Consider the following 25,552-nt stretch of genomic DNA (forward strand, 5'->3'; position numbering starts at 1 on the left):
CTCAAAAAACTTACTGATATAGGTTCACAAAATACTAATTACCACAATATTGTAGCTAAAACACCAGAAAATTTGGCAAAACCAGCACCTACAAAAATACTGACAGCAATGAAAACAGCAGCGTGCGCTTGTAGCGCAGTGAGTAGATGAAACCAGAAACCATAGGATTTGAAGTGTCATTGTAATTGGACACTCCAGCTCTGGCTGGAGTGCATTAGAAGGTTCAAAAAGTAAATTAGCATAGAATTTTAGCCTTGCAGGTATATTGATATGTGTAAGTTGGGCTTACTGTCTTAGTCATGTAGTGCTTCTATAACAGAAATACCACAAGTGGATGACTTTAAGAAAGAGAAATTTATTCTCTCACAGTCTAGGAGGCTCCAACCACTGCTGTCGAGTCAATTCCCACTCATAGCGACCCTATAGGACAGAGTAGAACTGCCCCGTAGAGTTTCCATGGAGCGCCTGGTGGATTCGAACTGGCGACCTTTTGGTTAGCAGTCGTAGCACTTAACCACTACATCACCAGGGTTTCCATCTAGAAGGCTAGATGTCTGAATTATGGGTGCCAGCTCCAGAGGAAGGCTGTCTCTCTCACTCTCTTTTGGCTCTGGGGGAAGGTCCTTGTCATCAATCTTCCCCTGGTGGAGGAGCTTTTCAGCACAGGGACCCTGGATCCGAAGGACGCACTATTCTGGCTTTTGTTTCTTGGTAGTATGAGGTCCCCCATCTCTCTACTCACTTCTCTCTTTTATATCTCAAAAGAGATTAATTTAAGACACAGCCAAATCTTGTAGGTTGAGTCCTGCTTCATTAACATAACTGCCGTTAATCGCACCCCATTAACATCAGAGAGATAGGATTTGCAACAATAGGAAAATCATATCAGATAACCAAATGGTGGACAATCACACAATACTGGAAATCATGTCCTAGCCAAGAAGACACACGTTTTTGGGGAGCACAATTCAATCTATAACACTTATGAAAAAAAAATTTGTTGTAACTAACTACAGGATATTATTATTAAAGAAAAAATACATTTCTGCTGAAACACTGCATGAAAATTTTATAGACCATCATTTTGGTGTGACCTCCTCTGACAATGTTACCTGGTACGGTCCACACCCTTTGCACCCTCCTAGTGATACCACTGCATAGAACCCCAATACTAGCTTTTTTTCCTCTACTCTTCTGTTCTTTTTTCTATCTTCTTGGAGTGCTCTCCTTCCCTAGAGAAAGTTCTCTTTGCAGACCTTGCCTCATGCCCTCCGGTCACTGATTTCAGATTTTCAAGAGGCTGTGGTTTTTAAAAACTTGCTGATACTAAAGTGTCTAAGGCATCAGGCAAAGAGAAGTTGATAGCCTCAAATTATGGCACTTGAAAGTACCTATGGAAAGAAGAGAAGTAAAATGAAATAAACCGTAATCAATATTATATCACTTTTTAAAATGATGCTATTACATAATACTTTTTCTCTTGTATATTAGGTCATTTATCACAAAGCATTCCATGAAATTGATAGCATTGGGTGATACCTCATTTTAGAAATAACAACAGGGAGAAATAAAATCAGGGAGAAATTATCTCATTTATACAATATCACTTTTGTCCTAGATTAAAATGTGAGACTTTTACTTAGTATTTGCAATAGAGAACCAAGCCAGAGATGAGACAATTAAAGCAAAGAAATAATATACTAGTACCTGAGTTTTAGTTCCAGAATAGGAAGAGAAATAGGAAGCATAGTAACAACTATATTAATTATTCTCTTCAAGGGAGATTGATCTTAACCTAAATCTAACATGAGGTTGGCCTTAGGGATGACACTGTTGATTCAGGGAGTTGTCAGAAATGAAATGGTTTACTGAAGTCCCTGGTGGAGTCACCCTTTCTTAAGGGCATAAAAACATATTCTCATCCAGTGTTATTTTGCAGAGGTTGTACCTAAAGGCAGGATGGATAAACAAATTTCTCAGTAACTCTCTTGATCTTAAAGTTCAGTCACAGGAGCATTGATGTTTCCTGGTATTCTCTCTGATTTACCTTTTCTAAAAAATGTAATAGCTTCATTGAGATTTAGTTCACATGTTCACCTATTTAAAGTATGCAGTTTTAATATATTCACAGAGTTGTACAATCACCACCACAATGAATTTTAGAACATTTTCATCACCCTAAAAAGAAACCTTGAGTATATCCCACCTGAATTTAGAGACCATCTCAAGAATAGATTTGATGCGTTGAACACTAGTGACTGAAGACCAGACGAGTTGTGGAATGACATCATCCATGAAGAAAGCAAGAGGCCACTGAAAAGACAGGAAAGAAAGAAAAGACCAAGATGGATGTCAGAGGAGACTCTGAAACTTGCTCTGGAGCGTCGAGCAGCTAAAGCAAAAGGAAGAATTGATGAAGTAAAAGAACTGAACAGAAGATTTCAAAGGGCCTCTCGAGAAGACAAAGTAAAGTATTACAAATGGTATGTGCAAAGAACTGGAGATGGAAAACCAAAAGGGAAGAACACGCTCGGTGTTTCTCAAGCTGAAAGAACTGAAGAAAAAATTCAAGTCTCAAGTTGCAATAGTGAAGGATTCCACAGGGAAAATATTAAACGATCCAGGAAGCATCAAAAGAAGATGGAAGGAATACACAGAGTCATTATACCAAAAAGAATTAGTCGATATTCAGCCGTTTCAACAGGTGGCATATGATCAGCAACCGATGGTACTGAAGGAAGAAGTCCAAGCTGCTCTGAAGGCATTGGCGAAAAACAAGGCGCCAGGAATTGATGGACTATCAATTGAGATGTTTCAACAAACAGATGCAATGCTGGAGGTGCTCACTCGTCTATGCCAAGAAATATGGAAGACAGCTTCCTGGCCAACTGACTGGAAGAGATCCATATTTATGCCTATTTCCAAGAAAGGTGATCCAACTGAATGTGGAAATTATAGAACAATATCATTAGTAACACACGCAAGCAAAATTTTGCTGAAGATCATTCAAAAACAGCTGCAGCAGTATATCGACAGTGAACTGCCAGAAATTCAGGCCAGTTTCAGAAGAGGACATGGAACCAGGGATATCATTGCTGATGTCAGATGGATCCTGGCTGAAAGCAGAGAATACCAGAAGGATGTTTACCTGTGTTTTATTGACTATGGAAGGGCATTCGACTATGTGGATCATAACCAACTATGGATAAACACCGTGAAGAATGGGAATTCCAGAACACTTACTTGTGCTCATGAGGAACCTTTACATAGATCAAGAGGCAGTTGTTCGCACAGAACAAGTGCATACAGATTGGTTTAAAGTCAGGGAAGGTGTGGGTCAGGGTTGTATTCTTTCACCATACCTATTTAATCTGTATGGTGAACAAATAATCCGAGAAGCTGGAGTATATGAAGAAGAACGGGGCATCAGGATTGGAGAAAGACTCATTAACAACCAGCGTTATGCAGATGACACAACCTGGCTTGCTGAAAGTGAAGAGGACTTGAAGCACTTACTAATGAAGATCAAAGACCACAGCCTTCAGTATGGATTACATAAAGAAAACAAAAATCCTCACAACTGGACCAATGAGCAACATCATGATAAACGGAGAAAAGATTGAAGTTGTCAAGGATTTCATTTTACTTGGATCCGCAATCAACAGCCATGGAAGCAGCAGTCAAGAAATCAAAAGACGCATTGCATTGGGCAAATCTGCTGCAAAGGACCTCTTCAAAGTGTTGAAGAGCAAAGATGTCGCCCTGAAGACTAAGGTGTGCCTGACCCAAGCCATGGTATTTTCAATTGCATCATATGCATGTGAAAGCTGGACAATGAATAAGGAAGACCGAAGAAGAGTTGACGCCTTTGAATTGTGGTGTTGGCGAAGAATACTGAATATACCATGGACTGCCAAAAGAACGAACAAATCTGTCTTGGAAGAAGTGCAGCCAGAATGCTCCTTAGAGGCAAGGATGGCGAAACTGTGTTTTACGTACTTTGGACATGTTGTCAGGAGGGATCAGTCCCTGGAGAAGGACATCATGCTTGGCAGAGTACAGGGTCAGCGGAAAAGAGGAAGACCCTCAACGAGGTGGATTGATACAGTGGCTGCAACAATGAGCTCAAGCATAACAACGATCGTAAGGATGGTGCAGGTCCGGGCAGTGTTTCATTCTGTTGTGCATAGGGTCACTATGAGTCAGAACCGACTCGACGGCACCTAACAACAACAACAACAACAAAAAGAAACCCCATACCCATTAACAGTCACTCCCCGTTTTCCTCCAACGCCCCAGCCCCCCAGCCCTGGTCAACCACTAATCTATTTTCTGTCTTTATAAAAGTTTGCCTATTCTGGACATTTAATGTAAATGAAAGCATCCACATCATAGCATATATCAATACTTCATTCATTTTTTATTGTTAATAATATTCCACTGTGTATATGCCTCATTTTATTTATCCATTCATTGGTTGATGGACATTTGGGTTGTTTTCACGTTTTCTATTTTGAATAATGCTGTTATTAACATTCATGTACAAGTTTTTGTGTGAACGTGCATTTTCATTTCTCTTTGGGCTTAGTTGCTAACCAAAAAGATTGACAGTTCGAATTCACCAGCTGCTCCTTGCAAATTCAATGGGGCGGTTTTACTCTGCCCTATAGGGTCACTATATGTTGGAATCGACCTGATGGTGATGGGTTTGGTTTTCTGGTAAGACGTGCCACAGTGATTTCCAGAGCAATTGTTCCATTTTATGTTCTCACCAGCAGTTTGTGATCCTTCCAGTTTCTCAAGATCCTTGTCAAAACTTGTTATTATTTGTCTTTTGATCCTAGTGGGTATGAAAAGGTTTTTTTTCTTTTTTGTGGTTTTGATTTACATTTACCTGATGAATAATGATTTCAAGTATCTTTTCATGTGCTTATTGACCATTCGTATATCTTCTTTGGACAGATGTATATTCAAATCCTTTGCTCATTTTTAATTTAGTTGTTTTTCTTTTCATTATTGAGTTATAAGAATTCTTATATATATTCTAGATACAAGTACCTTATTAGATATATGATTTGCAAAATTTTCTCCCATTATGTGAGCTTTTCACTTTCTTGATGGTGTCCTTTGAAGCACAAATGTTTTTAATTTTGATGATGTTCAATTTATTTATTTTTTCTTTTGTTGCTCATGATTATGGTGTCATACTTAAGAAACCATTGTCTAATCCCGGGTCATGAAGTCTTGTACCTATGTTTCCTTTTAAGAGTTTTATAGTTTTAGCTTTTACATTTAGTCTTTGAGCTATTTTCAATTACTTTTTGTATATGATGTGAGGCAGGGGTCCAACTTCATCCTTTTGCATGTGCTATACAGTTGTCCTAGAACCATTTGCTGAAACAATTGTTCTTTCTCTGTGGAATTGCCTTGGCACTTGAACTTGGCAATATCACTGGAACATAAACATGAGAATTTATTTCTGGACTCTCAATTGATTCCCACTGTTCTGTATGTCTGTCCTTATGCCAGAACCACATCATCTTTATTGTAGTGGTTTTGTAGTAAATTTGAAATTGGGAAGTGCGAGTGTTCTTGGCCATTATGAGTCCCTTGCATTTTCGTATGAATTTTAGGATCAGTTTGTTAATTTCTGCAAAGAAGCCAGCTGGGATTTTGGTGGGAATTGCATTTAATCTGTAGATCAATTTGGAGACTGTTACCATTTAACAACATTAAGTCTTCTGGTTCATGAACATGGGATGTCTTTCCATTTATTTAAGTCTTCTTTAATTTATTTCAGGAATGTTTTATAGTTTCCAGAATATAAGTTCTGCACTTCTTTTGTTAAATTTATTCCTGGGGTATTTTTATTCTTACTGATGGTACTGTAAGTATAATTGCTTTCTTTATTTCATTTTTGCATGGTTCACTGCAAGTATATAGGAAACAATTGATTTTTGTATATCTGATTTACTTTTGCTGTAAGGCAACGCTTGAGCTGATAACAGAAATAGACAGCTGTAAGAACTACTGCTTGTTCTTAATAAATTGTGCCAACAAAATAGCAAATTATAGCTAAGCCAGTGACTTTGCTTTGTCCTGAGGACTGAAGTATCTCATTATAAAACAGGTGCATAATACAAAGGTGCCTAAACATATCATATTCTGCCTATAGAGGACTTTCACAGAATAGGTGAATAGTGTCATCTATTTCTGTATGTACTTGATTTTCTCTAGCAACAGCTAATAACTAGCTAACTACTGGCATCCTAATTCTTTTCCTTCTCTTCTGCTTCTTCTTAGCTCAGATGCCAACTTCTCAGGTCTTTCCTGACTCATCTGTCTATAGTCATCCTCCTGCATGTGCTTGTTAACTCATTACCTTAAAAAAAAATTATCTTGTTTATTTGTTTATTGTCTATCTCTACCACTGGAGTATACATGCATGAGAACAGGGGCCTTTTTTTGTATTTATTCACTGCAGAATCCTCAGTGACTGACACATAGTGGTGCACAAGTGAATAAATTAATTTTCTAAATACAGAAACATAAAATAACTAAAAGTGCAAAGCAATAACAAATGACACTGACATCACACTTGTGTATGCTTTTGGTGTAGATACTTATACATGTTTCCCAAAAGATGTTTTCAATTGCATCTGGAGAAGCAAGCTTTTTTTTTTTTTTAAATGAAACAATCAGGTTATCACAATCTAAACTCATTTATTACTTGAATAATTCATTGTTACGTAAGGTAATCTGTCAGCATTTAAGAGAGTTATAACCTGAAGCCTCTTTAAAAAAATTTTTTTTAATTCTGCAGTACTAGAGAGAGATCATTGACATGTTCAGTTTTAAATTACATAGTGGAATATTGAATATGGTCATACATTTGTTCATATCACTGATCAACGTTTAATTAAATTCTGAATTTAATTTAACCTTAAATTTTTTTTTTTCCCCGTGGCCAGCACTATCATTTGGTATTCCTTGGTGGCTGTTTTTCATGGAAAAAAAACCCAAAAACAAAACAGTTTTTCAAATCACTTCATGAAGAGTGATGCATACCCCAAAGAATTACTGTATATGAATCTGCCGGGCTAGGAGGATTCATCTATTGGTTAAATGTCTTAGCCCCTCACATCAGCCTCAAACCCTGGGTTCAGATTTGTGTTCCTACAAAAATCAATCAGTTAGTACTTATCATGGACCTTCAGAGTTGCTCTTCAAGAGCTGAATTCCTGAATATTAGGTCTGCAAATTGCCTACTGTATACTGTATGTCTCAGGAAAGTTGATAAGAGAATTTTTAAAAATCTGCGTCTATTTTAGATACTAATAATTCCAGTGTACTAATAATATTAATCATTTGATTGTTGAGTCCAATTAATTTGAAAGTCTAAAATCTTTTATCCTATTCTGCACTTTCTATACCCAGCCAGTCAGTTGACATACTTAGTAAAGACAAAATATTCCAAGAATTTCAAAATATGCTCTATATATTTCACTACAATAAATATAAAATTTTAAGAGTTCAGGGAATTTTGAAGAAAAGGAAAGGCAGCTTTGAGTTATAGATCAACAGCATTTTTCACTGTGATGTGCAGAAACATGGAAACCCTAGTGGCATAGTGGTTAAGTGCTATGGCTGCTAACCAAAAGGTCAGCAGTTCGAATCCACCAGGTGCTTCTTGGAAACTCTGTGGGGGCAGTTCTACTGTGTTCTGTAGGGTCGCTGTAAGTTGGAATCGACTCGAAAGCACTGGGTTTGGTTTTTTTTTTGGTTTATGCAGGAACATAGGATTAGACTTAGAGGGCAGGGCCACTAACAAAATGATGACCCTTTATTAAACTTTGCAGGAGAGCTGATGGTAGTTCTTGCTCACACAAATCCTTTGTTAATTTGGATTGCTGGCTCCATTCTGCTACAAGAAAAGCAGAGACCAGGAAGGATAAGAATCATTCATTAGTAATAAACATTTGAAGAACTTGACCTCTTATGTTTTAGAAAAATTCAGAAAGCCAAGTTGGTTTGAGAAAGTTTTTCCTAAATAATATTTCATCCAGATTAATTAGGGAACCATGTTTAGTTAGGGAAAAACAGATTAATTAGGGAGAAACAAGACTCCAGGAAGTGACAGAATACCAACTGAGATGTTTTAACAAATAGATGCAGCCCTGGAGGTGCTTACTTGTCAGTGCCAAGAAATTTGGAAGACAGCTACTTGGCCAGCTGATGGGAAGATAACCGTATTTGTGCCCATTCCAAAGAAAGGTGATCCAATTGAATATGAAATTTATCAAAAAATATCATTAATATCACATGCAAGTAAAATTTTGCTGAAGATAATTCAAAAACAGTTGCAACAGTACATTGACAGGGAATTGCCAGAAATTCAAGTTACATTCAGAAGAGGACATGGGACCGGGGATATCATTGCTGATGTCAAATGGATCTTGGCTGAAAGCAGAGGATACCAGAAAGATATTTATGTTTTATTGACTATGAGAAGGCATTACACTGTGTGGATCATAACAAATTATGGCTAACATTGCGAAGAATGGGAATTGCAGAACAGTTACTCATGCTCATGGTTCAAACAAATGGGGATACTGCATTGTTTAAAATCAGGAAGTGTGTGCATCAGGGTTATATCCTTTCACCATACTTATTCAATCTGTATGCTGAGCAAATAATTCCAGAAGCTGGACTATATGAAGAAGAACGTGGCATTAGGATTGGAGGAAGACTCATTAACAACCTGCAATATGCAGATGACATAATCTTGCTGGCTGAAACTGAAGAGGACTTGAAGCATTTACTGATGAAGGTCAAAGACTACAACCTTCAGTATGGATTACACCTCAACATAAAGAAAACAAAAATCCTAACAGCTGCATCTATTTAAAAAAAATAGTGTACTAATAATATTAATCATTTGTTGAGTCCAATTAATTTGACATTCTAAAGTCTTTCATCATGATATATAGAGGAACGATTGACGTTGTCAAGAATTTCATTTTACTTGGATCCACAATCAATACCATGCGAGCAGCAGTCTAGAAATCAAATGACATACTGTATTAAGCGAATCTGCTGCAAAAACCTCTTTAAAAGTGTTAAAAAGCAAAGATGTCACTTTGAGGTATAAGGTGCACCTGACCAAAGCCATGGTATTTTCAGTCGCCTCATATACATGTGAAAGCTGGATGGTGAATAAAGAAGACCAAAGAAGAACTGACCTTTGAATTATGGTGTTGATGAAGAATATTGACTATACCATGGGCTGCCAGAAGAAGGAACAAGTCTGTCTTGGTAGAAATACAGCCAGAATGCTCCTTAGAAGCAAGGAGGGGGAGACCATGTCTCAAATACTTTGGACATGTTATCAGGAAAGATCAGTCCCTGGAGAAGGACATCAGGCTTGGTAAAGTAGAGGATCAGTGAAAAAGAGGAAGATGCTCAATTAAAGGGATTGACACAGTGGTTACAACAGTGGGCTCAAACATAACAATTGTTGAGAATGGTGCAGGACTGGGCAGTGTTTCGTTTTGTTTTACATAGGGCTGCTATGAGTTGAAACCAACTTTATTGAACCTAACAACAACAACAACAGTTAGGGAACATGATTAAATTTTCCCTGTACGTGAGCCAGGAAAAGATATAGGCAGGAGACTGAGTTATCCTGATCTCTGAAGGAATTTGTGTGTTATTAATTGTGTATTCCAAAGATTGCACATGTTGCCTAATAAATAAACATGTTTAAATTATGTTGAAAGAGAAGGGACATTATCCTGAAAGTAGATGGAATACTTTAGCCTTGGCCTTATAGCATCTTAAGTGTTAAGGACAGCTTCAACTGGAAATGAGGACGCTGCTTTGGAATCTCTAATGAAGGAGTCTGGAGTAAGTGATTTTCTGGCTAATATTTCTTTCCCTTGCTTATCCAAGGCTAGGCAATGTTATAGTTGTTTCCTACTTGGCTACTGCCTGTCCTTATCTATTAAATAGTCATACATGATAAATGGAAGTCTCTTTCATTTCTTAGAACGATACCCCTTTTTCTTCTGTAATTTGGTTTCTCTCTGCTCTGTTGATGTTATACATGGTGCGGGGACCTTGATATGAAGATTTTGAGCTGGTGCCTTAAAATGTCAAGAGCTCCCAAAGAAAAAATAACATGGACCGTCTGAGATAAGCATCCTCAAATTAGAGGCAGAGGTTGCAGAGGCAGGCTGATTTCTTTCTGATAACAACCTTGGTTGTTATAGAGATGGGTGGAGGAGGAAATAGAACAAAAATTGTGAAATGTTGCCATGGAGGAAGGGGTTGCTTATATAAGCCTGGTGGTTCATAATGTATCCCTTTAAGCCAAGTAGGAAACATCCTCAACCTAGCTCCTGTAGCATTTTGGAAATCAAGGTATTAGTAACCTCCTAATCTCCTAAAATTCTGTAAATCTGACAGATCAAGAACCGCACAAGTACTCTGTCAAATCACAGTTATTGAAAAGGATCCGGGAACTGAGACCAATGTGCACACCCCTTTTAGAGGTCATTTTTTTTTTCTAATCTGACCATGACTGCACTGAGAATTAAGATTCAAATAATTTAAAGTAATCAGCGAGCTATCTCCTTTTGTTCCTTGTGGCATCTCCATCATCCATTTTGATACATACTGTAGAATTTCCTCTGCTTCCCTTTCATCAGCTAGGACTTGCAAATGCTCCAAAAGATCCAAAAAGTACCTGAACATATTTTTCTCATACAACCAGATGGTAGAAGGAGACTTGATACCAAATAATTTTAGGCAAAGTAAGGACAATCACTGCTTCAGGAGCTGCAACTGAGCTGCTGTGGCCTTGACTCCATCAGTGGATATTCTCGGGCAGGGAAGAATCTCCAGGCTGCAGCACATGCTTCTCAAGGTGCATGTGCAGGCCTTTTTAGAAAATGTTTCCAGGGAAACCTTAGAACTTCTGTTCTTTTTCTTACATGTGTTAAGCACTCAACGTGCCTGCTAGTGCCTGGGGTTCTCATTTGAAGTCAGGAGCTGCTGGAGAAAAGTGTTGCAAGGAACACACCCACATAGCCAGAAATCAGTTTTTTATGCTTCCCTCACTAAATGTCAGCTACATACTTAACTGGGGAGACCTAAATGACCTGGGTTCATCTGTGGGGTAAAAAGATTGGGAGGATTAACTCCAGAGCTTCACTAACTGTAGATAGTATATGAATTTTGATAGCTTGTTGGTTGAATTGCTTTTCTTTCCTGTTATTGTGATAGCTGCTAATGAATGATAGTGATGTTTGGTTTGAGCTGTTGTGTCTTAACAGTTAGACACTATATACATTAGGCTATGCAGAAATATGAATACAATGGAATATCTTTATGTATTTTTTTTGATGTGCAAAGGGTATGAACTGGGCAATCAAATTATAGAAAACATGGCTAAAATATCTTCATTCATGGCCAAGGGCTTTCAGAAGCTTGGTCTGTTACCCTGCCCATATTTCCAGTATAGTAGAGGCAGATCTGACAGCCATGTTTCTACCAGTTGACCCTGCCTCCTTGACCGTAACTGACTGATTCCTGAGGTGCACACCTGGCAAAGCTGGGCCAATCTCATTCTCTGTCAATGCAGTGTGTAATTGGGACACAAAGACGCTGGAGGTTTAACTGAAACCAGAGGAGAGCTGAGAGGTAGTCGTGCTCACCTACCTGCTTACCAAAGGGAGGAAAGCTGGGATATAGGGAGAGATTTAAGCACATACAAGAGAAAGGTAAGTGAGGAGAGAGAGTGAGTGAGAGAGAAGTCCTCATGGCTTTTTAGTTCTTGCTTCTTCACATGGGAGGCCTAGATGTACTTCCTGATCCAAGGCTTTCTAGATTCTTAAAATAAATCCCACTTTCTTAAATTAGAGTGATTTTCTGTTACCTCCAACCAAAAGAACCCTCATAAGACACCCAGCTTTGCTAGAAGCAGTTTTACCTCATTTCTTTCCAAATGGTCCAGGCTTTCAGATTGTTGGCACTTGCTGTTCCTGACCTGGGCCAGTGCTGTGGTAGAGGTTTCCTCTCGTGGTAGTGCCAGGACGTTGTCCTCCTACACAGGCCTTTTGAGAAGTGACGTTTCTTCACAGTGGTCATGTTGCGGGTTTGGAGAGCATCAATGTGGCTATTTATAGAACTGACACTGAGTGAGGCTGACCAGACAGGGAAATGGAAAACATTTCCTCAAGGAGACTCCCAGATTTAAGGGGACTTTGAATTGAGAATTATGAAATGGTAGTTATGGAAGGAACCTTACACAGAGGCCAGCTTCACTTCTTCTTTGTTTAGATGAGAATCATGAAGCCCAGCAAAACTGACTTGACTTGCCCTGAAGTATAACCAAGGACTTCCAACCTCCAGGATAATGTTCTTTCCCCAACCCCATGCTACCTTTATCACTTTCTTGATGAAAAGAATGTTTAATTTCCCAGGTTATTCCCTTCTGTATAATGTCTGGAATATACAGAATAAAGTACTTATACCACATACATGACTAGGGAGTTTATGGTCCTTGTGGTGAAATTGAGGACTTTAATCTTAAAGCAAATCGAAGAAAAATATGAGTCCACAGGTAATGGGAATGAATGATTTCTTTTTTTCAGTAGACTTTTATATGTTTTTTTTTCTAACTCCCATCTAAGTTACCACAGACTGTGCTTGTTGTGATATCAAGTAAACCATGATAACATACCAAGGTCACCTGAACTTATTTAACATGGATAGAAGCATGATATATAAGATAAAATCTAAGTTTTGACTTTGTACCACATGTTCTCCTAAATCATATTCATTGCACAGATAATTCCCAAATCTGCTTCTTAAAACTTCTCTCTTGACCTCTAAATACTCTCTGTCCACACAAAGAGCACATTGCTTTGTCCATGTCACGCCCACAATGCCTGTCCTGGTTCATACACTTTTCTCTCTTGTCTCAACTATTGTAGAGGTTTTCTTGCCTCTGGGGAATCCTTATCTTCTTTATTCCACTTTCTCCCAAAGACTACTTCTAAAATTACTTTTCTATTTTGTAGTGGACATTTTGTTGTTGTTGTTATTGTTGCTTTTCTTGCACTCATTTCTCCTTTCAGAAACAACAATTGGATTTTCCCTTGGGGAATCCAGGTGTGGCTTTAGCTGGGTGCTCTGGCTCTGGGTCTCTCACATAGCTTAGGTCATCTCAAGCCTCAGCTGGAAGGAATACGCTCCCTAACTTACTCATGTCGCTGTTGGAAGAATTTATTTCCTCATGAGCTGAGGGCTGGAGACTTATCTGGGGCCCTTGCCACATAGATCTCTCCACAGAGCATTTGACAACATAGCAGGTGGCTTCATCGAACTAAGCAAGTAAGAGAAAGAAAGCTTGATAACGCCAGCAAAGTCACAGGCTTTTACAACCTAATTTTGGAAGTGATGTCACATCATTTCTGCCATATTTTTTCTGTTAGAAGCAAGTTGCTAGGCCAGGTTCACACTCAAGGGGAGTAGATTACACAAGGACGTGAATGCTAGGAGGCAGGGATCATTGGGGGACCATCTTAGAAGTCTGCCTAACCTGGAGATAGATATTATAATCCCCATTTTACAGGTGGGAAAATTGAGGCTCCATTTGAAAAAAATTGAGGTGATTGATGGCTCTAATGTCTGTATGATGAAAATTCATGTTTCTGAGTGGAATTTCTCAAGCATAGGTTGGTATGTTTCAGCTTTGTGGTTTGGCTTTCTCACCTACAGAGTCTGCCTCTGTGTCTTCATAGAGCCTTGCTATGCAAAGTGTGGTCCAGAAGAGAGCAGCATCAGCCTCACCTGGGAGTTTATAGACATGCAGAATCTCAGGCCATACCGTAGACCTAAGGAGCCCTGGTAGTACAATGGTTAAGTGCTCTGATGCTAACCAAAAGGTTGGCTGTTCGAACCTACCCAGTGGTCTTCGGGAGTAAAGACCTGGCGATCTGCTCCGGTAAAGATTACAGCCTGAGAAACCCTATGGGGCAATTCTACTCTGTCACGTTGGGTCGCTATGAGTTGGAATTGACTTGAGAGCAACTAACAACAACAGCCCCTAGACCTACAAAATCAGAATCTGCATCCCCAAATGATTCATGTGTACAATAAAGTTTGAGAAGTGCTGTGCTAGAAGGTCTCCTTTCCAGGGTTCTCTGGTGACTTCAGGTGCTCCTGTGCTCTTCTGTCCACGGGTTCTGCTAGACGTCTGGCCTTCAGCAGTAGTGGAGAATATTATATACTACCCCTGCACTATTTCAAAACCAAAGGAAATAAAGCCTCTGAAATGAAGGCTGCTTCTGTGTGTAAATGAAGGCTACTATTTTGTATAAACAGCATCAAAAGAGAGTAATAATGGGTCTCTCTCAGTAAGCTAAGAGCAAGCAGGAACTATTGGCATGGAAAAATCAGAGAGTAGACAATGAAAAGGAAAGTTGGCATTTGGTTTTAGAGTGAATTGCAGCAAATATGTACGGAAAGTGAGTATGTTGTGTGAAAGAAGGTAGGCACAAAAGACCACATACTGTATGATTCCATCTATATGAATTTCTTCAAAAGGCAAAACTGTAGCGACAGAAAGCATCTCAGTGGTTCTTAGGGTTGAGGAGAAAAACTCAAAAAAAAACAAACCCTTTGCTGTCAAGTTGATTCTGACTCATAGCAACCCTATCGGACAGAGTAGAACTGCCCCATAGGGTTTCCAAGGAGCACCTGGTGGATTTGAACTGCCAACCTTTTGGTTAGCAGCCATAGCTAACCAAAAGGTGGGAGGAATTGACTGCAAAGAGGCCTGAGAGAACTTTTTGGAGTGATGGAAAGGTTCTGTATTTTGACTGTGGTGGCAGATACAGGGGTATATACATTTGTCAAAACTTATCAAATTGTACATTTAAAGTTGGTGAATTTTATTAAGTGTAATGCTAAAAAAAAAAGCAAAAAGGAGTTAGTAGCAGTGTCAATTGATTCTAGTTCCTCAAATTTTCTTTAGGCCAAGAACCTAGGGACTTTGCATTGATTAGAATAACTATTCAGAAGAGGTTACCATTTGGAAGATGGCCTTGGTATCTGATGTTGACATATGATGAAATTATTTCTCCTTTGAAATCCTACCAGGAAGATACCATACTTAGAAAAGAGTAAAGGTAGCTATCATTTGAAGTATTTCTAAAAGTCACATTCTAAGGATGATGCCATTGAACTTCTTCTTTGATTTCTTGGGATTCTATAGCCTTCCTTGAAAAGGAGAATAGAAACAATAAAAAAAGAAACAATAGCTATCATTTATTGAGCAATAACTCAGGCCAGGCGTTCCACATACTTCATGTTCATTATTTCATTTAATCTGCATTGCAATGCTGTAAATTAGGTTCTACTGTCTTCCTCAGTTAACAGAAGGAAGAGCTGAGGCTTAGAGAGGTTAGACAACTTGTTCAAACAGCCAACCTACTTGAATTTGGGATGAGCCTCCGCCTCATTTAAATTTCTATAGATTAAAGGAATTGAACTCATCTCCTGTTGAAAGCCTGCAGAGCGTGTTCTACCACTTTGAGCAGTTAGAGCCTAAGCAAGGGGTTGCTTCAAAAATGAGGAATTATCTTCTCTGGTTTCCAGAGCTATGATTGGGGAGAGCAGAACCAGGGAGAGGCTAGGGATTTGGCAGTGGTCTATGGCCCCAGGACTTCCCCAGAGGATGCCCTCAGAAGTTACAGGGCTGGTTATTTTGTAGTACAGTGCCTAGTACTGATGCAAAGGAAAGGTGTGGCTGGGGGTGCAGGGGATGAGCATGGCATTAGCAGCCACACATTTCTGGTAATGGAGGGTGCTGTCCAACCATAACCCTTGCACATGGTTGGAAATGATAGAGGTAATTGTGGGTGTATCTCTGCCAGAGAGGAGGAAAAAATTCTCAAATGATTGTCCATCTGCTTTGAGATACAGAGAAGTGCTGCTGAAGTGCTACAAATGGACTCCCTGTTCCTTGTTATGTCCTTGTCCCCCATTACATCCTCCAAGTTGGATCACCAAGTGCATTGTGAACTCAGACTCTGACCCCAGTCTGCAAAAGGAAAAATATTACCAAAGTATAAGGCAGATTTATTCACTCATACTAATGAACTAACGCTTAGAAAAGAATCTGACATTCATGAGAAGTGAAAATGAGGCTGTTTACACCTCCAAAGGGGACCTCAAATGTGATTGAGAGAGCTGAACATGGCCACACAGGCTGAATGAGGTTTGCAGAACCGAGAAGAGCTGGGCCAGGCAAGACATCCCTACTGATTGAATAGACTCCATCCGTAACAGCGCTTCTGCTCATTTTAGGGGTGTAAATCAAGGCCAGCATTCACAGTATAAAAGATCACAGTTAGGTAGGGAGGGACATAGCAGGAAGTTTTAACATGGACATTTTATGCCATGAAATTCACAACGGCTTTGATGCTGTTCCTTGATAATTATTAACTTCACATGATGTTTTTTCTTTGAGAAAAGTTTCTTACCTTTTAATGGGATTAATATATATTAAAGGATATGATTATCGTGCAAACTGCATATTTTTCCAAAATGAAAATAATTTTCCTATTGTTTAGAAATACAGATAATATAAAGTCAGAGTTCCCAAAACCCAGGGGAAAAACAAATACAAGGGGAAAATCACTATAAACAAATTGGTGTGTGTATATCCTCCCAGACTTTTAATATGTAAACAAACCTACACTTTAACTTGAATATGATTTGACTGCAATACTGTCCTGTAGCCACCTTCTTTCACTCCTCAGTTTTGTAGAGCTACAGGTATATCAATACATTTTGATCTACCATATCTTTTCAAGGGCTGCATTGTAGCCCATTGTATGGATGTTCTATGATTTAATTAAAAATTCTCTACTGAGAGACTTTTAGGTTATTTCCAACTTTTGGTTACTCCAAACAATGCCATGGTAATTATTTTTGACATAAATCCTTGCCCACCTGTCCAATCATTTCTGAAGGATAAATTCCTGGACATGGACTTGCTGGGTCAGAAAATAGGTATTGTCGATTTTGATAAATTTTGTCAAAGTACCATGCATGAATTTGCCAACTTGCATTGTTTTCAACAGTGTGATAAAGTGCCCTTTCCCTCACATTATTACCAACTCTGGGCATCCCCAGTCTTTGCTAATCTGATGGTAGAAAGGAACTTAATCAATTTTAATTTGCATTTGTCTAATCAGTAGTGATTCAGGGTCTACTGTCATATGCTTGGAGCCCTAGTGTTGTAGTGGTTAAGAGCTTGACTGCTAAAGAAAAGGTCAGCAATTCGAATCCACCAGCTGTTCCTTTGAAACCCTATAGGGCAGTTCTGCTGTGTCACTATAAGTCAAAATCGACTCAACAGCAACAGGTTTTGTTTTGTTTTATGCTTGCTGGCTACATGCACTTCTTTTTGTGTGTATGAATTCAGTATTTTCTAATGGGGTATTTATCTTTTGCATATTGAATTATGAGAACTTTTTCTGTAGTAAGAATTTTAGCACTTTGTCTCATTTTTTCATGCAATTAAATATGTTTTGTGGCAGGGAAAAAATATCAAACAGAGTTACTTACAAAAGATCCCCCAGAACTTTTGTAATCGACACCCTTTACGAAGTGTTGACTACTACCAGCATATTATAAACCCTGTGAGGACTAGGACTGGGCCAGTCTTGTCCCATATTCTAAGCCCTAGTATTTAGCACAGTGTCTGGTAGTTAGTAGATACTTGGTAAAGATTTCTTGAAAGAAAGAATGTGACTTTCAGGAATGACTGGCCTGTCAGAGATTAAATGATATGAACAGAGAATACATGATGTCAGATTTTTTTCTTTTATTTAATTTTACATTAACAATTTGTAATTAAAATACTTGCAAGTGGAGAGAACTGGACTGACTACCCAGAAGAAGGTCTGTCCTAGTATTCTGAGAAGGTACTTTAGACCAGGGTGTGGGCCCACAGCACTTTAGGCAACCCCAGGCACCTGCCCTGAAAATGAATCTTTGAGAATATGAAGGTCCCCAGGCTAGAACCGAATTTATTGACTAGAATCATTAGTTCAGACTAAACAGAAAAGAGGACAGCAGAACTCCAAAAAATCCAAAAGAAATTTTTTTGTTTTCTTCATACTTTACAGTGTAATTGGCAGTTCATTTCACAGTCATGGAAAGCAGAGCCAAGCATATCAAATAAAGACCAGAATTTGCTTCATGCACTTGATTTCTAAATTTTTTTTTTTACTTATTTCACAAGATTATTTAATGCCGGACGGCATCCCAAATTATGCTGCAAAATTCCTATATTGAGACTTTTTTTTGATAATTCATCTCTTGAAAAATATATATTTACTAAAGTTAATTTATTAAAAGTCAAGAGTTTCCTCTAAGAGTTTATGTATTTTATCTATAATGTCTCCTCCTCCCCCACTTCCACCAAAGTATCACTAAAGCCAGTCAGATGCAGACACAGGAGTAGCTCTAAAACACCTGCTTTGTTTTTTTAGTGGCCATTGTTTCAATCCAAAAGCAATGAGGCCAGTATTTCAAGTCCATCTATAGCCATAGAGGTGAGGTATTTCAGTCAGAATAGAAACATCATTTTGATCTGAGCACTTGATCTGCACCCATCCAGGCATGGTCTACATGTGCAAAACTGAGCACCAAAGTTATTATTTAGATACACAGGGGGCCGACTTCACAGGTGTGAGACCTGTGCAGTCCCACAGAACCCTGTGCTCAGAAGGTTTGGTTTAATGTTCTGTCACCATCTTGAGCGTCTTAATAATTTTTGAACAAGGGTCCCTGTGTTTTCATTTTACACCAGGTGCTACAAATTATGTACCTGATCCTGAATATACATACATAAAACTTGCTTTGACCTGGATCATCTGACTTGTGATCTCTGTTTTTTGGCATTGAAGATAGAACTGTGGGTAGTTTCCTAAAGTCTCTCCCCGTCATCCTCAGGATTACCCTAGTTCATAACATTTTCAAAGGCATAAAAGTCACTGGTCATGTGATTCACTGAGAATGAAGGAAGAAGGCACATAAAGGTGATTTATATTTATCTGCGAATCTATAGATGGGAAGTTATGTCTTCAGTGAAACATGGCAGACTTAAGCCCAATGCAATACATACAATCAGCATAATGAAAGAGCTTGTTCATTTGAAGAGCAAATATGTATGCACACATGTCAATAAGCTAAATATAAATACGTTCCTTTTGTAATTCTTCTATCATTAAAATGATAGTTTCAGAAATTTGAAGAAAAAGCAGAATCTGTATAAGGTCTGAGCTTGGCTATTCTTCATAAGACATTAAATATCTTAGATATTAAATGATGAAAACATCCTCTTCTGAACTAGAAAGTGTTATTCTTCCTGCTTTCTTCAAAAGAATGAATGGCAGGGAATAGTTGGTCTAAAAATGGCATAAGACATCTACTGTCCATTTATACAGAGAGGAATAGACATTTCATCTTCTGTACAAGATGACGTAGCATGATTTTAAAAGGATGAGTTGTCAAAAGAGAGGTACTCTTACTAGACATGTTATGAGCCACAGGAAAGGCTCAATGGGCAAGGAAGCAGTGTGACCTACGCCCAAGTAGGGCTTTCCTGTCCTGGCTGCATATGAGAATTACCTGGGGGAATTAGAAAAAAGACTGCTGTCTGGGCCCCACCCTAAACCAATGAAATTATAATCTGGGGTGGGTCTCAGGCAAGGGTATTTTTTAAAAGTGTCCCAGTGACTGTAATTTGCAGTCAAGGTTGAGAAACACTGGGCTTCTGCATACACTAAAATCAAGGTTTGGGCTACACTGAAGTCAAACAGGCATCTGTTTAGAAAATTTAAAAATTAAACACATATTTATATCTGAACACTTAAACTTAGATACTCTTCATATGGAGTTATTTCTATGAAAAGTATTAATTATATGTAATTTTTAAATGTTTTATAAATAATTTAATGATCTTTCTCTAAGGTTAAACACTAACCATAAATAGCAAAATATTTAAGAGATTAAAATAGTCTTTAAAGAAGACATTTCAATTATTTTTAGGAAACCTGAAGAATGTGTTGAATTTTAAGTCCTTTAAACCTAGAGGTGGATAGGACAAGTAGTGTTCTTCCTAACTTGGAGCACTTTTTAGATATTAAATATCTTCTTCCATTAAAAGTGGAAGAAAACAAAATTTAAAAAAAGAAAAAGAAAACACCTCTCAGACCAGAATTTAAAATTAAGGCATTTAGAAACTGATATGTATCTTCTAGAATGTCTCCTTTAATAATATCCTTTTTAAAAATTCTACTAAATGTCTTTACAAAGAAGTACCTAAAAATCCAGTAATGTTAAAGGAGAAATCCTTCCCCAAGGAGTTTTTGAGTTCTAGAGTAAAGGTGCCCTTGAAGATTTCACAACTCTTGTGGGAGGCTGGGAGTTAAGGAAGAAGGGAGGCAGGGAGAAGGGGAGGATGGAAAACATAAAGGCAAAAAATGAGTCCTTTTAGTTATTTCCTTCTTCCTATGCTGGAGAAAAAAATGCTGGAGAAGGCTACACTAATTGTATTTGATAATTCACTCTTGTGGGCAGAGGTGAGACAAATGGTCTCATCTTTGTTTTTCACATTCATAACCCTGGAACCAGACCAGCAGAGAAGGGTAAGGGCACAAAGGTTCAGATTTTCCACTTCGGGTTTGTTTGTCTCAGTTGTACACTGTGAAAGAACCTGGTTGCAAAGACAGTAAAAAGACTAACTCACCTTCCTTGCTTTTAACATCTGTAGACACTGAGGGGATGTTTGGAAGAATCATTTAAGAAGTGATACAAAGGTTACAGTGACTGCATTTTTTTCTGTAAAGAGCTTGCATAACACAAGGATGACCAAAATAGACAGTAAGTGAAAATAGATGTCACCAATTATTCTAACATTTCCAGAAGCACCCAGTAATAAGATAGGCACAATAAGGAAGTCATTAGTCTATTTAACTTAGAGTATTCTCCAGTATCACTGAGACAAAGAGAAAAAACAAACCTGCAAATGAGCTTAGCACTGAGTATTACCTAACCAAACAATCAGCAATGATAGTTTTTTTCTCCAGTGAGAGTTCAGCTAGGAAAAGGGTTGTACTTCTCAAATGCCTGTTTTCACAATGTTCTGTTACATTTTAAATCCAAGTTCGATGACTGACATGCTAATTTAAAGCTTCAGGATACTAACTTGTTTTTAATTCTGGCCCAGAGTATTAGGCTGAATGTTTCTCTCCTTGTTTGATACCAAGAACAAGATGTAGGAACCAGTTAAACTGCACAGTCCATCCTTTGTCTCTGCAAACTTCAATCTGATCAAGAAAATACTTTTTAGCATCCTCCTCATTTTTCCCCACTGTTAGGGCATCTCGAATATATTCAATATCTTCTTTGCTTGTTAACTGGGGCATTCCAGTCATCAGCATCATGGAGAAGAGGATAATCAGTAGGTTTGTGTGATGACGAAGGGCTAGATAAGCCCTGGCACAGACATCCTAGATAGAGGAGAAGAAAATGCTGTTAGTGTATAGTAATTAAGTGGGCTGAAGATCACTGGGCTGTGTTGGAATTTACGTATGTCGTCCATGGAAAGAAACCATCACAGTTGAGGTAGGTGCCCTGCCTCAGGTGAAAAAAACTTGGTGAGAACATGTACTGTTTTTATAATCTCTTAAACACATTAGTATAGTTGCATATATCCAGGCAGGGCATGCTCAAAGGAAGATAATTGATACAGGTAAGTCTTATTTATAACTCTACCTTTTTAATTCAATTTCTTTCCTAGGAAATTAAGAATGGAAATTTCTGTAGTCTCTAAAGAGGAATGAGTCAGTTTTTGAACACTATGCTGTAATCAAAAAGCTTTATGTAAGAATAAATAATGTTTACCAAGAGCTAATGACATCCAAAGAAGGGATGGAAACATAGTAGTTGAGATTTCATTTGTTTGCATTTTTATTTTATACTTTGTTCTATTATAAGAAAATATGAGTTAGCTTTCCACTATCTGATTCTCAAAATTATTGAATGAACTTTGGAATTTTAATACAGATTATGAATATTGAGTGAAAGAGAGGGCTTTAAAAAAAATACTATGGCTTATGCCTTCCCAAAGTCTTGGAGTAAGGCCATTATACGGGTAGGTCAATGTACTTCTTAAGCATTTGGTTAAATGCCTGACTCCACTAGTCCATGATCTTCTTGAGGCTGATTCATCTCCAGTGTGTAACACAATGCCTACCATGTAGTAAGTGACGGCTATTTAAATGGAATTCATGTTCAGCGTTTATGGTTGAGTTAAAAACAGTCTCAATACCGTGTCTCCTTTTCTACAAAGCATGATTTGGCTTTGGCATCTTAATTAATAAACAAAGCGATGAGTATATAACTACAGAATAACCAGGTCCCATGGCCCCTTCCAGTGTTGAAAGACAGCTGGGAGAATATCAAGATTTGACCAGCATTTCTGGTTCCTGTCTGTAGGCTTGTGTAAGATGGGTGATTGTGACCTGCACCAAGGTAGGGTGTTCTTAAGTCAAAGTCAGAGGTGGTTTACCCATGGTGTCTAAGGCAGCTCAGAGACAGGTGGATCTGGGCTATCCCAGATCAGCCACTTAGGAGCTTCTGTGATCTCAGGCAAATTATCTAACTTCCTGTTCCTCATCTGTGTAAAGGGATGCTAATGACAGTCAGGGAGTCTCTAGGTGGTACAAACAGTTAATGCACTCAGTTGCTAACCGAAAGGCTGAAGTTTGAGTCTACCCGGTAGAGCCTGAGAAGAAAAGCCTGGTGATCTACTTCCGAAAAATCATTTATTGAAAACTGTATGGAACACAATTCTAGTCTGACACACATGGGGTCACCGTGAGTCAAAATCGGCTTAACTGCAACTGGAGAGGAGAGAGGAATGATAGTGATGGTGTCTACTTCATACAGTTGCTGAGAGGACTATATGTAAGAGCACACAGAATGCTTATCCCAAGACCTAATACACAGCAAGTGCTTTATTAATGTTAGCTCTTGTTATTATCATCACTATTACTCTGGAACACTAAATGCACGTCAGAGGGTGACGAAAGAACTCAGCTGAGAGCTACAGGATAAGGTACCTGGAAAAACGGGCATGAGGACTGGACCTGGGCCACTGCCAGGGAACTGAGACCTTGACCAGAGAACGTGGGGCTCAGGACTGCCTTCATCTAGAGACTGCAGCAGGGTCCTGCTTGGGCCTGGGCTGGGCCATCCTGTGTTAAAGCACCATGCACCACTGGCCACCAAAGTTGACTGTACTTCGGGAGAAGCACCAGCAATTGGTTTTAAGTTTTCATGTTCTTTCTTCTAGCCTTGGTCACGATTTCTTTTCCAAGCACAAAAACCACTGGACTATTTTGTCATCTTTTAAGTGAGACAGTATATATAAATGCTTGGCACAAGGCTGGCACATAGGGAGGGCTCCTTCAGTGTTAGTCCTCTCCCTTCCCTACCCTGAAGGGTAGACTGGCTCCGAATCTACTCTCTGCTTACGATGAAGTGGGAGACTCGAACATCTGCTCGGGCTTTTCCTGCCGTGGCCCAGGCATCACTGCTGCTGGGCCCAGTGCATTAGTGCTCTTGCATTCTTAATGACCTCCACTTAGGCCCGGAAATCATTTTTTTTGCTCATCGTAGGACCCACCTAGGTCTCTCTTATTTCTTGGTAATTACACAGGCTAAGTGTAGCCTTCACCCCAGGCAGCAGCCTCATTAATTGGCCAACTTGCACAGTTTTCACAAGGGCGTAGACAGGGATGCCTTTTGATTTTGAATTAAGGTACATTTTGGTTTTTAATTATGTTCTATCCTTCTGTACACTGTGGGCTCCAGGCAAACCCCTTGCTGTGTGAGCTCACGGTGTGGTTGAACTCTTTTTAATAGAAAGATTTCAAAGCAGAAAATTAATGTGAAGCTTTTTTTTTTTAAGTTACTTTAACTCCAATCTATAGGTGCTCAGTAAATACTTACTAGGCTGTGAAATACTGATTCCCCCATCCCTGCAGCAAACAAGGAAAGGAACTGCCCTGCTTCTCTGAAGGCCATCTCACCCATATAAGGAATTTCTGCTGGCTCTAATTTATTTAGTTATCTCTGATTTTCACAGACAAGGGTTACTTCTGTGAGAAAGAAATTTCCTCCCCAAATTTAATTGCATGCCACACACTAGTCAGACACGATGTCCAAATTCTGACTGGCTGTGTAGACTTAGAGGCTGGGTGCAGGTTGAATTATCCTTGGTTTAAAAGGTATTGTGGAGCAGTGGATGATAACACAGAGTCATGCCTAGATGTTTGGATTCAAATCTTGGCTTTATTACTAACAAGCTCTATATCACTGGAGATGTTACTTAACCTGTCTGTACCTCAGTCTCCTCATCTGTAGAATGAAAATACCCATTTCATATGGTTGTGGTGAGAATTAAATGAGATATTTGTAAAGCACAGTGCTGTGTATATTGTTGACTATTATTAAAAGTACAAGAGGTTGCATTATTGAACACAGACACTTCTAAATGTTGAGGTCGCCGTCCCATCCACACCACTGGTCAAAATGTCCCCTTAGGTAGTAGAGACCTGGGATTGAGGCAGTTAGGGTGGGAGATATGCCTTGCCCCAACCAGTGCCAGGGAGAGGGCTCTCTTCATGCTGGTCCATATAGGTGGGTGAGCCAATGGAAGCATATGGCACATTGGCTACATGTGCAGCTGGTTCTCTTCTCTTTAGGGGCACAGCTGAGTAGCTCTCTGCCCACCAAGGCCATACAAGTTTCATTTCTGCCCTTTGCCACAGGGTTTGTGAAAGGGCCCTGACCATGCCACCTCAGCCCAAGGCCTGTGAGGGACAATGAGGATATGGCTACAGGAACTCAGGGGAAAATACAGAACACAGAATTTACTGGCTATAACAACAGAATTTTCTCTACTGCCAGAGCTGCTGGTATACTGGCCTCAAACATCCTCATTCTCTTCCTCTTAACTGCCTACTGAAGGCTTTATACTCTCGAGTAGAGTAGAAGGGGTAGAGGAAGAATATGATTTGGGGGACTTGGTTTAGTCTACTTGTTAATCAGTATGAGTGTGGGGAACTTTATATTATTGCTAATGTTATTAGGTGGAACACTATCTATTAAAACCAAAAAAATCAAACTTGCTGCCATTGAGTCAATTCCAACTCATAATGACCCTAAAGGACAGAGCAGAACTGCCCCATACGGTTTCCAAGGAGTGTTTGGTGGATTTGAACTGCTGAACTTCTGGTTAACAGCCATAGCTCTTAACTACTACGCCACCAGGGTTTCCCAGTATTAAAAAAAATAATAATAAATAGATTGAGCCTACATAGTACATCTGCTCTTGATCGTTAATTCAAATGCTTAATTATAACATCTAGTACCAAAAGAAAGGCTTGTTTTTACAAAG

The 25,552-nt window shown here is 38.9% G+C and overlaps 2 protein-coding genes across 9 annotated transcripts in view; one reads left to right on the forward strand and one right to left on the reverse strand.

Moving 5' to 3' along the window:
* The window catches only part of LOC126081517 (rab11 family-interacting protein 3-like), a 142,068-nt gene that overhangs the window by 105,173 nt on the left and 11,343 nt on the right, over positions 1-25,552 (forward strand). The gene's annotated exons all lie outside the window — the stretch shown is intronic.
* The window catches only part of PIK3CG (phosphatidylinositol-4,5-bisphosphate 3-kinase catalytic subunit gamma), a 34,429-nt gene continuing 26,764 nt past the window's right edge, over positions 17,888-25,552 (reverse strand). For all 8 annotated transcript variants that reach the window (XM_049893475.1, XM_049893470.1, XM_049893476.1 and 5 more), the window contains one exon: positions 17,888-21,596. In XM_049893475.1, coding sequence (XP_049749432.1) covers positions 21,318-21,596 — 279 coding nt within the window. In that variant the 3' untranslated portion in view covers positions 17,888-21,317. The remainder of the gene's footprint in view (positions 21,597-25,552) is intronic.

The sequence above is a fragment of the Elephas maximus genome, chromosome 8 (assembly GCF_024166365.1).
Source record: "Elephas maximus indicus isolate mEleMax1 chromosome 8, mEleMax1 primary haplotype, whole genome shotgun sequence".
Classification (NCBI taxonomy): Eukaryota; Metazoa; Chordata; class Mammalia; order Proboscidea; family Elephantidae; genus Elephas; species Elephas maximus.